Below are 14,515 nucleotides of genomic sequence, written 5' to 3' on the forward strand. Positions count from 1 at the left end.
ACATAGAAAAAGTCATCACTAAACAGTCTCTGTCTCTGCCTCTACAACAATAGAACATGGTCCATGTTACAGTCTCTGTCTCTACAACAATAGAACATGGTCCATGTTACAGTCTCTGCCTCTACAATAATAGAACACGGTGCATGTTACAGTCTCTGCCTCTACAACAATAGAACATGGTCCATGTTACAGTCTCTGCCTCTACAATAATAGAACACGGTCCATGTTACAGTCTCTGTCTCTACAACAATATAACATGGTCCATGTTACAGTCTCTGCCTCTACAACAATATAACATGGTCCATGTTACAGTCTCTGCCTCTACAACAATATAACATGGTCCATGTTACAGTCTCTGCCTCTACAACAATAGAACACAGTCCATGTTACAGTCTCTGCCTCTACAACAATATAACATGGTCCATGTTACAGTCTCTGCCTCTACAACAATATAACATGGTCCATGTTACAGTCTCTGCCTCTACAACAATAGAACACAGTCCATGTTACAGTCTCTGCCTCTACAACAATATAACACAGTCCATGTTACAGTCTCTGCCTCTACAACAATATAACATGGTCCATGTTACAGTCTCTGCCTCTACAACAATATAACATGGTCCATGTTACAGTCTCTGCCTCTACAACAATATAACATGGTCCATGTTACAGTCTCTGTCTCTACAACAATATAACATGGTCCATGTTACACTCTGCCTCTACAACAATATAACACAGTCCATGTTACAGTCTCTGTCTCTACAACAATATAACACAGTCCATGTTACAGTCTCTGTCTCTACAACAATAGAACATGGTCCATGTTACAGTCTGCCTCTACAACAATAGAACATGGTCCATGTTACAGTCTGCCTCTACAACAATATAACATGGTCCATGTTACAGTCTCTGTCTCTACAACAATAGAACACAGTCCATGTTACAGTCTCTGTCTCTACAACAATATAACATGGTCCATGTTACAGTCTCTGCCTCTACAATAATAGAACACGGTCCAGGTGCTTGTCTTTTGAACAGACAAATCTACCTTTTCCCACTATCGTGCTGACCCAAACCAAACGGTGTCGGTTCAGATAGTTTCTTTTCATATTGTCCGGCATTTCATCACCTATGGAGGATGCATAACAAGGCCAGCTGAGCGCAGTTGGGCTCAGTTCAGTAGCGTGAAAAACCCTATAGAGGTACACAGGAGAAACACTTCTTCCACCTCTTCTTCCAGAGAATGTCACTAAAACAAACAAGTTGTGGGCAGGCTGGGAGGAGGTAATAAGAGGAGAAAATGGACTGTTGGCTTACCTTCCCAAACACAAAGCAGTAGAGAGTTACTCCCATGGCCCACACGTCCAATGCCTGAAAAACAGTAGCAGTGGAAGGGTTGGAGGAGCTGTAACACTATAAACAGTAGCAGTAGAAGGGTTGGAGGAGCTGTAACACTATAAACAGTAGCAGTAGAAGGGTTGGAGGAGCTGTAACACTATAAACAGCAGCAGTAGAAGGGTTGGAGGAGCTGTAACACTATAAACAGCAGCAGTAGAAGGGTTGGAGGAGCTGTAACACTATAAACAGTAGCAGTGGAAGGGTTGGAGGAGCTGTAACACTATAAACAGTAGCAGTAGAAGGGTTGGAGGAGCTGTAACACTATAAACAGTAGCAGTGGAAGGGTTGGAGGAGCTGTAACACTATAAACAGTAGCAGTAGAAGGGTTGGAGGAGCTGTAACACTATAAACAGTAGCAGTGGAAGGGTTGGAGGAGCTGTAACACTATAAACAGTAGCAGTAGAAGGGTTGGAGGAGCTGTAACACTATAAACAGTAGCAGTAGAAGGGTTGGAGGAGCTGTAACACTATAAACAGTAGCAGTGGAAGGGTTGGAGGAGCTGTATCACTATAAACAGTAGCAGTGGAAGGGTTGGAGGAGCTGTAACACTATAAACAGTAGCAGTAGAAGGGTTGGAGGAGCTGTAACACTATAAACAGTAGCAGTAGAAGGGTTGGAGGAGCTGTAACACTATAAACAGTAGCAGTAGAAGGGTTGGAGGAGCTGTAACACTAAAAACAGTAGCAGTAGAAGGGTTGGAGGAGCTGTAACACTATAAACAGTAGCAGTGGAAGGGTTGGAGGAGCTGTAACACTATAAACAGTAGCAGTAGAAGGGTTGGAGGAGCTGTAACACTATAAACAGTAGCAGTAGAAGGGTTGGAGGAGCTGTATCACTATAAACAGTAGCAGTAGAAGGGTTGGAGGAGCTGTAACACTATAAACAGTAGCAGTGGAAGGGTTGGAGGAGCTGTAACACTATAAACAGCAGCAGTAGAAGGGTTGGAGGAGCTGTAACACTATAAACAGTAGCAGTAGAAGGGTTGGAGGAGCTGTAACACTATAAACAGTAGCAGTGGAAGGGTTGGAGGAGCTGTAACACTATAAACAGTAGCAGTGGAAGGGTTGGAGGAGCTGTATCACAATAAACAGCAGCAGTAGAAGGGTTGGAGGAGCTGTAACACTATAAACAGTAGCAGTGGAAGGGTTGGAGGAGCTGTAACACTATAAACAGTAGCAGTGGAAGGGATGGAGGAGCTGTAACACTATAAACAGTAGCAGTGGAAGGGTTGGAGGAGCTGTAACACTATAAACAGTAGCAGTGGAAGGGTTGGAGGAGCTGTAACACTATAAACAGTAGCAGTGGAAGGGTTGGAGGAGCTGTAACACTATAAACAGCAGCAGTAGAAGGGTTGGAGGAGCTGTAACACTATAAACAGCAGCAGTAGAAGGGTTGGAGGAGCTGTAACACTATAAACAGTAGCAGTGGAAGGGTTGGAGGAGCTGTAACACTATAAACAGCAGCAGTGGAAGGGTTGGAGGAGCTGTAACACTATAAACAGTAGCAGTAGAAGGGTTGGAGGAGCTGTAACACTATAAACAGTAGCAGTGGAAGGGTTGGAGGAGCTGTAACACTATAAACAGCAGCAGTAGAAGGGTTGGAGGAGCTGTAACACTATAAACAGTAGCAGTAGAAGGGTTGGAGGAGCTGTAACACTATAAACAGCAGCAGTAGAAGGGTTGGAGGAGCTGTAACACTATAAACAGCAGCAGTGGAAGGGTTGGAGGAGCTGTAACACTATAAACAGTAGCAGTAGAAGGGTTGGAGGAGCTGTAACACTATAAACAGTAGCAGTAGAAGGGTTGGAGGAGCTGTAACACTATAAACAGTAGCAGTAGAAGGGTTGGAGGAGCTGTAACACTATAAACAGTAGCAGTGGAAGGGTTGGAGGAGCTGTAACACTATAAACAGTAGCAGTAGAAGGGTTGGAGGAGCTGTAACACTATAAACAGTAGCAGTGGAAGGGTTGGAGGAGCTGTAACACTATAAACAGTAGCAGTAGAAGGGTTGGAGGAGCTGTAACACTATAAACAGTAGCAGTAGAAGGGTTGGAGGAGCTGTAACACTATAAACAGTAGCAGTAGAAGGGTTGGAGGAGCTGTAACACTATAAACAGTAGCAGTAGAAGGGTTGGAGGAGCTGTAACACTATAAACAGTAGCAGTAGAAGGGTTGGGGGAGCTGTAACATTATAAACAGTAGCAGTAGAAGGGTTGGGGGAGCTGTATCACTATAAACAGTAGCAGTAGAAGGGTTGGAGGAGCTGTATCACTATAAACAGTAGCAGTAGAAGGGTTGGAGGAGCTGTATCACTATAAACAGTAGCAGTGGAAGGGTTGGAGGAGCTGTAACACTATAAACAGTAGCAGTAGAAGGGTTGGAGGAGCTGTATCACTATAAACAGTAGCAGTAGAAGGGTTGGAGGAGCTGTAACACTATAAACAGTAGCAGTGGAAGGGTTGGAGGAGCTGTAACACTATAAACAGTAGCATACGGACGGACATACAGTATAGACAGGTAGATACAGACAGATAGACAAGCACCCAACATTCATAGTCCATCATCAACCCAACCTGCTTTTAAACATCTTCCAGTGACATGGGAGTCTCAAAATCAAATCATTTAGACTGTAGAAGTGTTCTGCTGCTGTATATAGAATATGTAAATGTCAATGAGCAGCGTACAGCGTTCGCTCTTCAACGAGGCTCGGGGAGTTACTAATCACTCAAGGACTACTGGACTAATCAGAACAGGAGCGACACTTGTACAGCACATGTTCCTTGAAGCCAGACCGCCGAAAGGAAGGCTTAGCAGCTTACAGCAGCGTATTTCAATCAGCTGTGTAGTGATAGGGGAAAAAAGTAAACCTGCCCCCAGGGGGGGGGGGGGGGGGGGGGGGGGGGAGGGAGTTTGAGAACCCCTGGTCTACAGTGGTCAGCCTCATACAGTTCTTCCTGTTCCTGACCAAACCCATCACATAAAACTGCCATTGGGGGATTACCCAGAAAATAGTCCTGAAAATGAATGAGTTATTTTAAAAAGTGTGTGGGCAGATTAAATAGAAGCAGTCAGTCAAAGCAGCACACTGAAGGAGAGAGAGAGCTGCTGCAGCTGCTGTGTTGTTCTGCCTAGTGGTGGGCTCTCCTCTCCTCTTCTCTCCTCTCCTCTCCTCTCCTCTTCTCCCCTCCTCTCCTTGTCTTGCTGCCTGACGCTTGTTGCTAAATCAATATGCAGGGAGGGAAACGGAGAGAGAGAGACAAAGAGAGAGAGGGAGAGGAGTGAGGGAGAGGAGAGGGAGGGAGAGGAGAGAGAGAGAGGCCAGAGAGAGACAAGGAGAGGGGAGAGAGAGACAGAGAGAGAGAGAGAGGGAGAGGAGAGAGAGACTCTGCTCTGCCCCCTTCCTCCTGTTCTGCCTCTAGTTCCTCCGCTAGTTCCACGGCTGGTGCAGTCAGAACCCTTTACTATCCACAGCTCTATAGAGACCTGGGCCGGCTACAGACCAACGGTCAGAACCCTTTACTGTCCACAGCTCTATAGAGACCTGGGCCGGCTACAGACCAACGGTCAGAACCCTTTCCTGTCCACAGCTCTATAGAGACCTGGGCCGGCTACAGACCAACGGTCAGAACCCTTTACTGTCCACAGCTCTATAGAGATCTGGGCCGGCTACAGACCAACGGTCAGAACCCTTTACTGTCCACAGCTCTATAGAGACCTGGGCCGGCTACAGACCAACGGTCAGAACCCTTTACTGTCCACAGCTCTATAGAGACCTGGGCCGGCTACAGACCAACGGTCAGAACCCTTTCCTGTCCACAGCTCTATAGAGATCTGGGCCGGCTACAGACCAACGGTCAGAACCCTTTACTGTCCACAGCTCTATAGAGATCTGGGCCGGCTACAGACCAACGGTCAGAACCCTTTACTGTCCACAGCTCTATAGAGACCTGGGCCGGCTACAGACCAACGGTCAGAACCCTTTACTGTCCACAGCTCTATAGAGACCTGGGCCGGCTACAGACCAACAGTCAGAACCCTTTATTATGTCGTTTATTAGGTACACCACCCCATTCATGAAAATGGTTCGCTCCTACAGACAGTAAATCATGTGGCTGTGGCTTGCTAAATAAAGCAGGCGTCAAGGCATTCAGTTACTGTTTGATTGAGCGTTAGAATGGGCAAAACTAGTGACCTAAGCGACATTGAGCGTGGTATGATCGTCGGTGCCAGGCGCGCTGGATCTAGTATCTCAGAAAACGGACGGCCTCCTGGGCTTTTCACACACGACAGTGTCTAGGGTTTACCGAGAATGGAGCGACAAACACAAAACATCCAGTCAGTGGCAGTCCTGTGGGTGAAAACAGCTCGTTGATGAGAGAGGTTGAAGGAAAATGGGAAGAATCATGCAAGTTAACAGGCGGGTCACAAACAGACAAATAACACCGCAGTACAAACAGTGGTGTGCAGAACGGCATCTCGGGAATGCAGAATCTGAAGGTCCTTGTCAAGGATGGACTACTGCAGCAAGCGACCACACCTGGTTCCACTCCTACCAGCTAAAAACAAGAAGAAGTGGCTCCAGTGGGCACACCATCACCAACACTGGACAACTGAGCAGTGGAAAAACCATTGTTGTCTGGTCCGACGAATCCCGGGGTCCTGTTCTGTCATGTTGAGTCAGGATTTGGCGTCCATAGCCCCATCCTGCCTGGAGTCAACGGTACAGGCTGGTGGTGGCTGTGATGTAATAGTGCGGGGAATGTTTTCCTGGCAGACGTTAGGTCCCTTGATACTAATTGAACAACGTTTGAGCACCACACCTTGTAGAATCCACGCCCCGAAGAATTCAGTTTGTTCTGGAGGCACCGCCCCGGTACTAGATGGGTGTACCAAATAAATTGGCCACTGAGTGTATATAACATGTATAGACTAATATTATAGATCATGTGCATGTCGGTGGTGATGACATGCTAGGGTCGAAGATGACAAGGGAAAAATACATGTTGATATAATCTAACTTTAACACTCACACTCAATCACACACACACACTGAACCCCCCCCCTTACACATACACACATTCTGTGACCCCACCTTGCCACTGAAGCTCTGGCGGATGTCTGACAGGGTCTCTGGAGCCATGAAGGCAGGAGTCCCAGCTGTGGAGGATAGCAGGGCATCGTTGCCCTCAAACTGGTTACTGACCCCAAAGTCGGCAATCTTCACATGACTGTCGTCACCCAGCAGCAGGTTAGAAGGCTTGATGTCCCGGTGGACTATCTTCTGGTAGTGCACTGAGGAGAACAGAGAGAAAGAAAGGAAGAAAGAAAGAAAGAAAGAAAGAAAGAGAGAGAGAGAGAGAGAGAGAGAGAGAGAGTGAGAGAGAGAGACGGCGAAATAGCAGAACTTTATATGGTAAGTGATTCCATGATGCCAGACTTTCTAATGACCATTAAGATTTGGCCAAGAGACAAGAGTTTTCTGTGGTCAGAAACACCGCAGGGCTCTAGTTATTCTTTAAAAAAAGCTCTTCTTCTACCAGGCAGAGAGGAAGACATCCCACTCAACCGGAGGCAGCAGGGTTGTGTTCATAAGAGCACAATGTAGCAAAAAAAGTCTCAAAACCAGCATTTCCTCAAGTTCAATAACAATACATGCCATTTAGTAGAAGCTTTAATCTCTAGCGATTTACACTCATGAATGTATACACTACCGGTCAACAGTTTGGGGACACTTAGAAATATCCTTGTTTTTGAAAGAAAAGCAATTTTTTTGGTCCATTAAAATAACATCAAATTGATCAGAAATACAGTGTAGACATTGTTAATATTGTAAATGACTATTGTAGCTGGAAACGTCAGATTTCTTATGGAATATCTACATACTGTAGGCGTACAGAGGCCCATTATTAGCAACCATCACTCCTGTGTTCCAATAGCACGTTGTGTTAGCTAATCCAAGTTTATAATTTTAAAAGGCTAATTGATCATTAGAAAATCCTTTTGGAATTATGTTAGCACAGCTGAAAACTGTTGTGCTAATTAAAGAAGCAATACAACTGGCCTTCTTTAGACTAGTTGAGTATCTGGAGCATCAGCATTTGTGGGTTCGATTACAGGCTCAAATGGCCAGAAACAAAGAACTTTCTTCTAAAACTCGTCAGTCTATTCTTGTTCTGAGAAATGAAGGCTATTCCATGCGAGAAATTGCCAAGAAACTGAAGATCTCGAACAACGCTGTGTACTACTCCCCTCACAGAACAGCGCAAACTGGCTCTAACCAGAATAGAAAGAGGAGTGGGAGACCCCGGTACACAACTGAGCAAGAGGATAAGTACATTAGAGTGTCTACTTTGAGAAACAGATGGCTCACAAGTCCTCAACCGGTAGCTACATTAAATAGTACCTGCAAAACACCAGTCTCAACGTCAACAATGAAGAGGCGACTCCGGGATGCTGGCCTTCTAATGAAGCTGCCACGCCGCATACGTAGAGAGCATACAGGACACAACTTACCGTAACCCATCCTACCATAGTACTACAGTACAGTTCACCTATTGATTATGTTAATAGCCCTGTGAGCCAGATCCCCCTCAGTTTAATATAGGACAACAGCCTTAGAAAAGCCCTGATTGGCTATAAGCTCAACACTAAACATCCTGATTGGCTATAAGCTCAATACTAAACATCCTGATTGGCTATAAGCTCAACACTAAACATCCTGATTGGCTATAAGCTCAATACTAAACATCCTGATTGGCTATAACCTCAACACTAAACATCCTGATTGGCTATAAGCTCAATACTGATGTTCCTGATTGGCTATAACCTCAACACTAAACATCCTGATTGGCTATAACCTCAACACTAAACATCCTGATTGGCTATAAGCTCAATACTGAAGCTCCTGATTGGCTATGACCTCAATAGCACTGAGGGGGTAGATTGTGTCTGACAGTCTGACACACCAGAACATACTGTGGCTGGAGGGGAGCTAGACGAGGACTGAGGGGGAAAACACAGAGAGAGGGGGAAATGGAGACTCAAGTCTACCAGGCACACTGTTCTACCCTGTTCAGTGATGGAGGCTGGCTCCTCTTCTCCACTGAGATTATGATATGGGGTAGTCAGGCAGTCAGGCAGTCTGGTCGTCAGGCAGTCTGGTAGTCAGGCAGTCTGGTTGTCAGGCAGTCTGGTAGTCAGGCAGTCTGATAGTCTGGCAGTCTGGTAGTCAGGCAGTCTGGTAGTCAGGCAGTGTGGTAGTCAGGCAGTCTGGTAATCAGGCAGCCTGGTTGTCAGGAAGTCTGGTAGTCACGCAGCCTGGTTGTCAGGCAGTCTGGTAGTCAGGCAGTCTGATAGTCTGGCAGTCTGGTAGTCAGGCAGTCTGGTAGTCAGGCAGTGTGGTAGTCAGGCAGTCTGGTAATCAGGCAGCCTGGTTGTCAGGCAGTCTGATAGTCTGGCAGTCTGGTAGCTCAATGATGTAGCGGTATATACAGTACTGTATGTATGAGGGGAAAAGAAGAGGAAGTAGTATGATGGTCGTACTCACAGTACTCCATGCCCAAGACGATGTCTCTGAAGTAGAGGCGTGTCTGCTCCTCAGTGAAGGGGCTGTCTGTGGGGACCTCCATCACTGGACTGGGATCGCCGCAGGAACCATCCCACAGATAGGTAGAGAGAGAGAGACAACATAGTATATAGCTAACAATAACATTTTAAACGTTATTCTTTTGAAACTTTTGTGTGTGTAATGTTCACTGTGAATTTGTTTATTTACTTGCTTTGGCAATGTAAACATATGTTTCTCACGCCAATAAAGCCCATTTGGGAGGGGTATATAGAGAGAGCGAAGAAGAGATAGCTAGAGAGACTGTCTGTCTGTCTGTCTGTCTGACTGAAGAGATAGCTAGAGAGACTGTCTGTCTGTCTGTCTGTCTGTCTGTCTGTCTGTCTGTCTGTCTGTCTGTCTGTCTGACATGATAGCTAGAGAGACTGACTGTCTGCCTGTCTGAAGAGATAGCTAGAGAGACTGACTGTCTGCCTGTCTGAAGAGATAGCTAGAGAGACTGTCTGTCTGTCTGTCTGTCTGACTGAAGAGATAGCTAGAGAGACTGTCTGTCTGTCTGTCGGTCTGTCTGTCTGACGAGACAGCTAGAGAGACTGTCTGTCTGACTGACTGACTAACCAACAGACAGAGACAGACAGAGACACAGAGAGACTGTCAATTCTGTCAGTCTCTCTAGCTGTCAGACAGACAGATGGACAGACAGAGAAAGAGACAGACAGACACAGAGAGAGCGAGAGAGAGGCAGAGACACAGAGAGCGAGAGAGAGAGTGAGAGAGGCAGACAGAGACACAGAAAGCGAGAGAGAACTAAAGAGAGCGAGAGAGCGACAGACAGACAGACACAGGTTGACTGACTGTTGGTTGCATTACTACCTGGTATGGCAACTGCTCGGCCTCCGACTGCAAGGCACTACAGAGTGTAATGAGTATGGCCCAGTACATCACTGGGGCCAAGCTTCCTGCCATCCAGGACCTCTATACCAGGCGGTGTCAGAGGAAGGCCCTAAAAATGGTCAAAGACTCCAGCCACCCTAGTAATAGACTGTTCTCTCTGCTACCGCACGGCAAGCGGTACCGGAGCACCAAGTCTAGGTCCAAAAGGCTTCTTAACAGCTTCTACCCCCAAGCCATAAGACTCCTGAACAGCTAATCAAAGGGCTACCCAGACCCCTCTTTTACACTGCTGCTACTCTCTGTTTATTATCTATGCATAGTCACTTTAACTCTACCTACATGTACATATTACCTCAATACCTCGACTAACCGGAGCCCCCACACAATGACTCTGTACCGGTACCCCCTGTATATAGTCTCACTTGTTATTTTACTGCTGCGGTTTAATTATTTGTTACTATTAATTAATATTTTTTACTTAACACCTATTTTTACCCTAAGGTCTACACCTCTTGTATTCGGCGCGTGTGACAAATACAATTTGATTTGACTGACAGACAGACAGACAGACAGACAGACAGACAGACAGACAGACAGACAGACAGACAGACAGACAGACAGACAGACAGACAGACAGACAGACAGAGAAATGAGCTCGAGGGCTCCTGAGTTCTTCTGTAAAAAATATAGAAATAGAGTTGGATAAATGTAGATTAACAGAATTGTTTTCCTAAAAGAATGGACTACTACCACCAAGGACTATCAAGAAAAAACTTCTAACAAAGCAAAACCTGCAGGAGAAACACAGTGGTGTCACGCCCTGATCTGTTTCACCTGTCCCTGTGATTGTCTCCCCCTCCTCCAGATGTGGCTTATTTTCCCCAGTGTATTTGTCCCTGTGTTTCCTGTCTCTTTGTGACAGTTCGTCTTGTATGTTTAGTCAAGATAACCAGCGTGTTTTTCCCCCATACTCCTTTTCTATTCTCTTTTGCTGGTCTTCCCGGTTTTGACCCCTGCCTGACTCGGGACTACTTTCCCACCTGCCTGATCATCCTGCCTGCCCTGACCTTGAATCAGCCTGCCCTTTGGTACCTTTTGGACTCTGAACTGGTTTTGACCTTTTACCTGTACACGACCATTCTCTTGCCTCCCTCTTTTTGGATTAATAAACATTGTAAGACTCCAACTATCTGCCTCCTGTGTCTGCATCTGGGTCTCGCCTTGTGCCTTGATAAGCGGAACCTGGAAATACCATCCAACACAAAACTGAGTGAGCAATATTCAGTCTGAAGCTACTTCTGTAGCCAAAAAGTAAAAGACAATAATCTCTAGGTAATTCTGTTATAGAAAGCTAAGTAAATAAGTCTACTAAGCTGCTAGGACAGAACAGGCTGCTAGGACAGAACAGGATGCTAGGACAGAACAGGCTGCTAGGACAGAACAGGCTGCTAGGACAGAACAGGCTGCTAGGACAGAACAGGCTGCTAGGACAGAACAGGCTGCTAGGACAGAACAGAACAGGATGCTAGGACAGAACAGGATGCTAGGACAGAACAGGATGCTAGGACAGAACAGGATGCTAGGACAGAACAGAACAGGCTGCTAGGACAGAACAGGCTGCTAGGACAGAACAGGATGCTAGGACAGAACAGGATGCTAGGACAGAACAGGCTGCTAGGACAGAACAGGCTGCTAGGACAGAACAGGATGCTAGGACAGAACAGGATGCTAGGACAGAACAGGATGCTAGGACAGAACAGGTTGCTAGGACAGAACTGGCTGCTAGGACAGAACAGGCTGCTAGGACAGGACAGAACAGGCTGCTAGAAAAGAACAGGCTGCTAGGACAGAACAGGCTGCTAGGACAGAACAGGATGCTAGGAGATAACAGGATGCTAGGACAGAACAGGATGCTAGGACAGAACAGGCTGCTAGGACAGAACAGAACAGGCTGCTAGGACAGAACAGGATGCTAGGACAGAACAGGGTGCTAGGACAGAACAGGATGCTAGGAGAGAACAGGCTGCTAGGACAGAACAGGTTGCTAGGACAGAACAGGGTGCTAGGACAGAACAGGGTGCTAGGACAGAACAGAACAGGCTGCTAGGATAGAACAGAACAGGCTGCTAGGACAGAACAGGCTGCTAGGACAGAACAGGATGCTAGGACAGAACAGGGTGCTAGGACAGAACAGGGTGCTAGGACAGAACAGAACAGGCTGCTAGGACAGAACAGAACAGGCTGCTAGGACAGAACAGGCTGCTAGGACAGAACAGGATGCTAGGACAGAACAGGATGCTAGGACAGAACAGGATGCAAGGACAGAACAGAACAGGCTGCTAGGACAGAACAGGCTGCTAGGACAGAACAGGATGCTAGGACAGAACAGGCTGCTAGGACAGAACAGGCAGCTAGGACAGAACAGGATGCTAGGACAGAACAGGGTGCTAGGACAGAACAGGATGCTAGGACAGAACAGGCTGCTAGGACAGAACAGGATGCTAGGACAGAACAGGCAGCTAGGACAGAACAGGATGCTAGGACAGAACTGGCTGCTAGGACAGAACAGAACAGGCTGCTAGGACAGAACAGGCTGCTAGGACAGAACAGGATGCTAGGACAGAACAGGCTGCTAGGACAGAACAGGCTGCTAGGACAGAAGAGGATGCTAGGACAGAACAGGGTGCTAGGACAGAACAGAACAGGCTGCTAGGACAGAACAGGCTGCTAGGACAGAACAGGATGCTAGGACAGAACAGGATGCTAGGACAGAACAGAGCCCTAGAGCTGTTGTCAGAGGACAGACTAGGGGCCCCCAACCACATCATAATTCACAAATTACCTGAGGCCCCACCAGGAAATGGTGGTAACAGCACTCAAGGGAGTGATTGAACAAGTTTCTTCCACTTTCTCCAACGCACACCAAATAATGCAAGCAGAGCAGAATTAGGCCGATACTCTTTAATGATCAAAATCCAGAAAAGAGTTGTTAAATTCTATAACCACCTAAAAGGAAGCGATTCGCAAACCTTCCATAACAAAGCCATCACCTACAGAGAGATGAAACTGGAGAAGAGTCCCCTAAGCAAGCTGGTCCTGGGGCTCTGTTCACAAACACAAACACACCCCACAGAGCCCCAGGACAGCAACACAATTAGACCCAACCAAATCATGAGAAAACAAACAGATAATTACTTGACACATTGGAAAGAATTAACAAAAAAACAGAACAAACTAGAATGCTATTTGGCCCTAAACAGAGAGTACACAGTGGCAGAATACCTGTCCATTGTGACTGACCCAAACTTAAGGAAAGCTTTGACTATGTACAGACTCAGTGAGCATAGCCTTGCTATTGAGAAAGGCCACCGTAGGCAGACCTGGCTCTCAAGAGAAGACAGGCTATGTGCACACTGCCCACAAAATGATTTGGAAACAGCTGCTCTTCCTAACCTCCTGTCCAATGTATGACCATATTAGAGACACATATTTCCCTCAGATTACACAGGTCCACAAAGAATTTGAAAACAAACCCGATTTTGATAAACTCCCATATCTACTGGGTGAAATACCACAGTGTGTCACGATTTCCGCCGAAGTCGGTCCCTCTCCTTGTTCGGGTGGCGTTCGGCGGTCGACGACACCGGTCTTCTAGCCATCGCCGCTCCACCTTTCATTTTCCATTTGTTTTGTCTTGGTTTTCCGCACACCTGGTTCACATTCCCTCATCTGACCTAATGTATATTACCCTCTGTTCCCCCCATGTCTGTGTGTGGAATTGTTTGTTACGTCCTCACGCAACATCAGCCTGGTTTGCGCCGGGTATGTGTTTGACCCGTGTGTTTTGTTTATTGTACCGTTTGTGTACTTTGGCCGTTATCGCTGTTTTCCTTGGGCGTGAATAAAGTGCGCCTGTTATCACCCATCTCTGCTCTCCTGCACCTGACTTACCTTCAACCAGTTGCGCACATCGTGACACAGTGTGTCATCACAGCAGCAAGATGTGTGACCTGTTGCCACAAGAAAAGGTCAACCAGTGAAGAACAAACACCATTGTAAATACAACCCATATTTATGCTTATTTATTTTCCCTTTTGTACTTTAACCATTTGTACATCGTTACAACACTGTATACATACATAATATGACATTTGAAATGTCTTTATTATTTTGGAACTTCTGTGAGAGTAATGTTTACTGTTAATTTTTATAGTTTATTTCACTTTTGTATATTATCTACCTCACTTGCTTTGGCAATGTTAACATATGTTTCCCAAGCCAATAAAGCCCCTTGAATTTAAATGAGAAAGAGAGAGAAAGAGACAGACAGACAGAGATACAGACAGACAGACAGACAGACAGACAGACAGACAGACAGACAGACAGACAGACAGACAGACAGAGCACAGTTTGAGCAGATTGTAAATACAAGACAACCACACAACCTCCCACATCACTGGCACCCAACACTTAACAACAAGGACATCCATACCATGTCAAATCAACCAGCACCACCAGTAACAGCTCAGAGTCTTCTGCCCCCATGGATAGGATTTAATTTAACACAGGGCTTAAACAGAACATAACCAATTTCCCAATGTTAGCCTATGTAGTCACCAAATCAGCTATTCCACACACAGCAAGCTACCTACAACTCTCA

At 46.2% G+C, this 14,515-nt stretch overlaps 1 protein-coding gene across 2 annotated transcripts in view; it reads right to left on the minus strand.

The window, feature by feature from the left end:
* The window catches only part of LOC115153909 (calcium/calmodulin-dependent protein kinase kinase 1), a 109,115-nt gene that overhangs the window by 25,170 nt on the left and 69,430 nt on the right, over window positions 1–14,515 (minus strand). For both annotated transcript variants that reach the window (XM_029699574.1, XM_029699573.1), the window contains exons 9-11: window positions 8,944–9,032; window positions 6,490–6,689; window positions 1,318–1,371 (exon numbers count right to left, since the gene is read on the minus strand). In XM_029699574.1, coding sequence (XP_029555434.1) covers window positions 1,318–1,371; window positions 6,490–6,689; window positions 8,944–9,032 — 343 coding nt within the window. The remainder of the gene's footprint in view (window positions 1–1,317; window positions 1,372–6,489; window positions 6,690–8,943; window positions 9,033–14,515) is intronic.

Source organism: Salmo trutta, chromosome 19 (assembly GCF_901001165.1).
Source record: "Salmo trutta chromosome 19, fSalTru1.1, whole genome shotgun sequence".
Taxonomy (NCBI): domain Eukaryota; kingdom Metazoa; phylum Chordata; class Actinopteri; order Salmoniformes; family Salmonidae; genus Salmo; species Salmo trutta.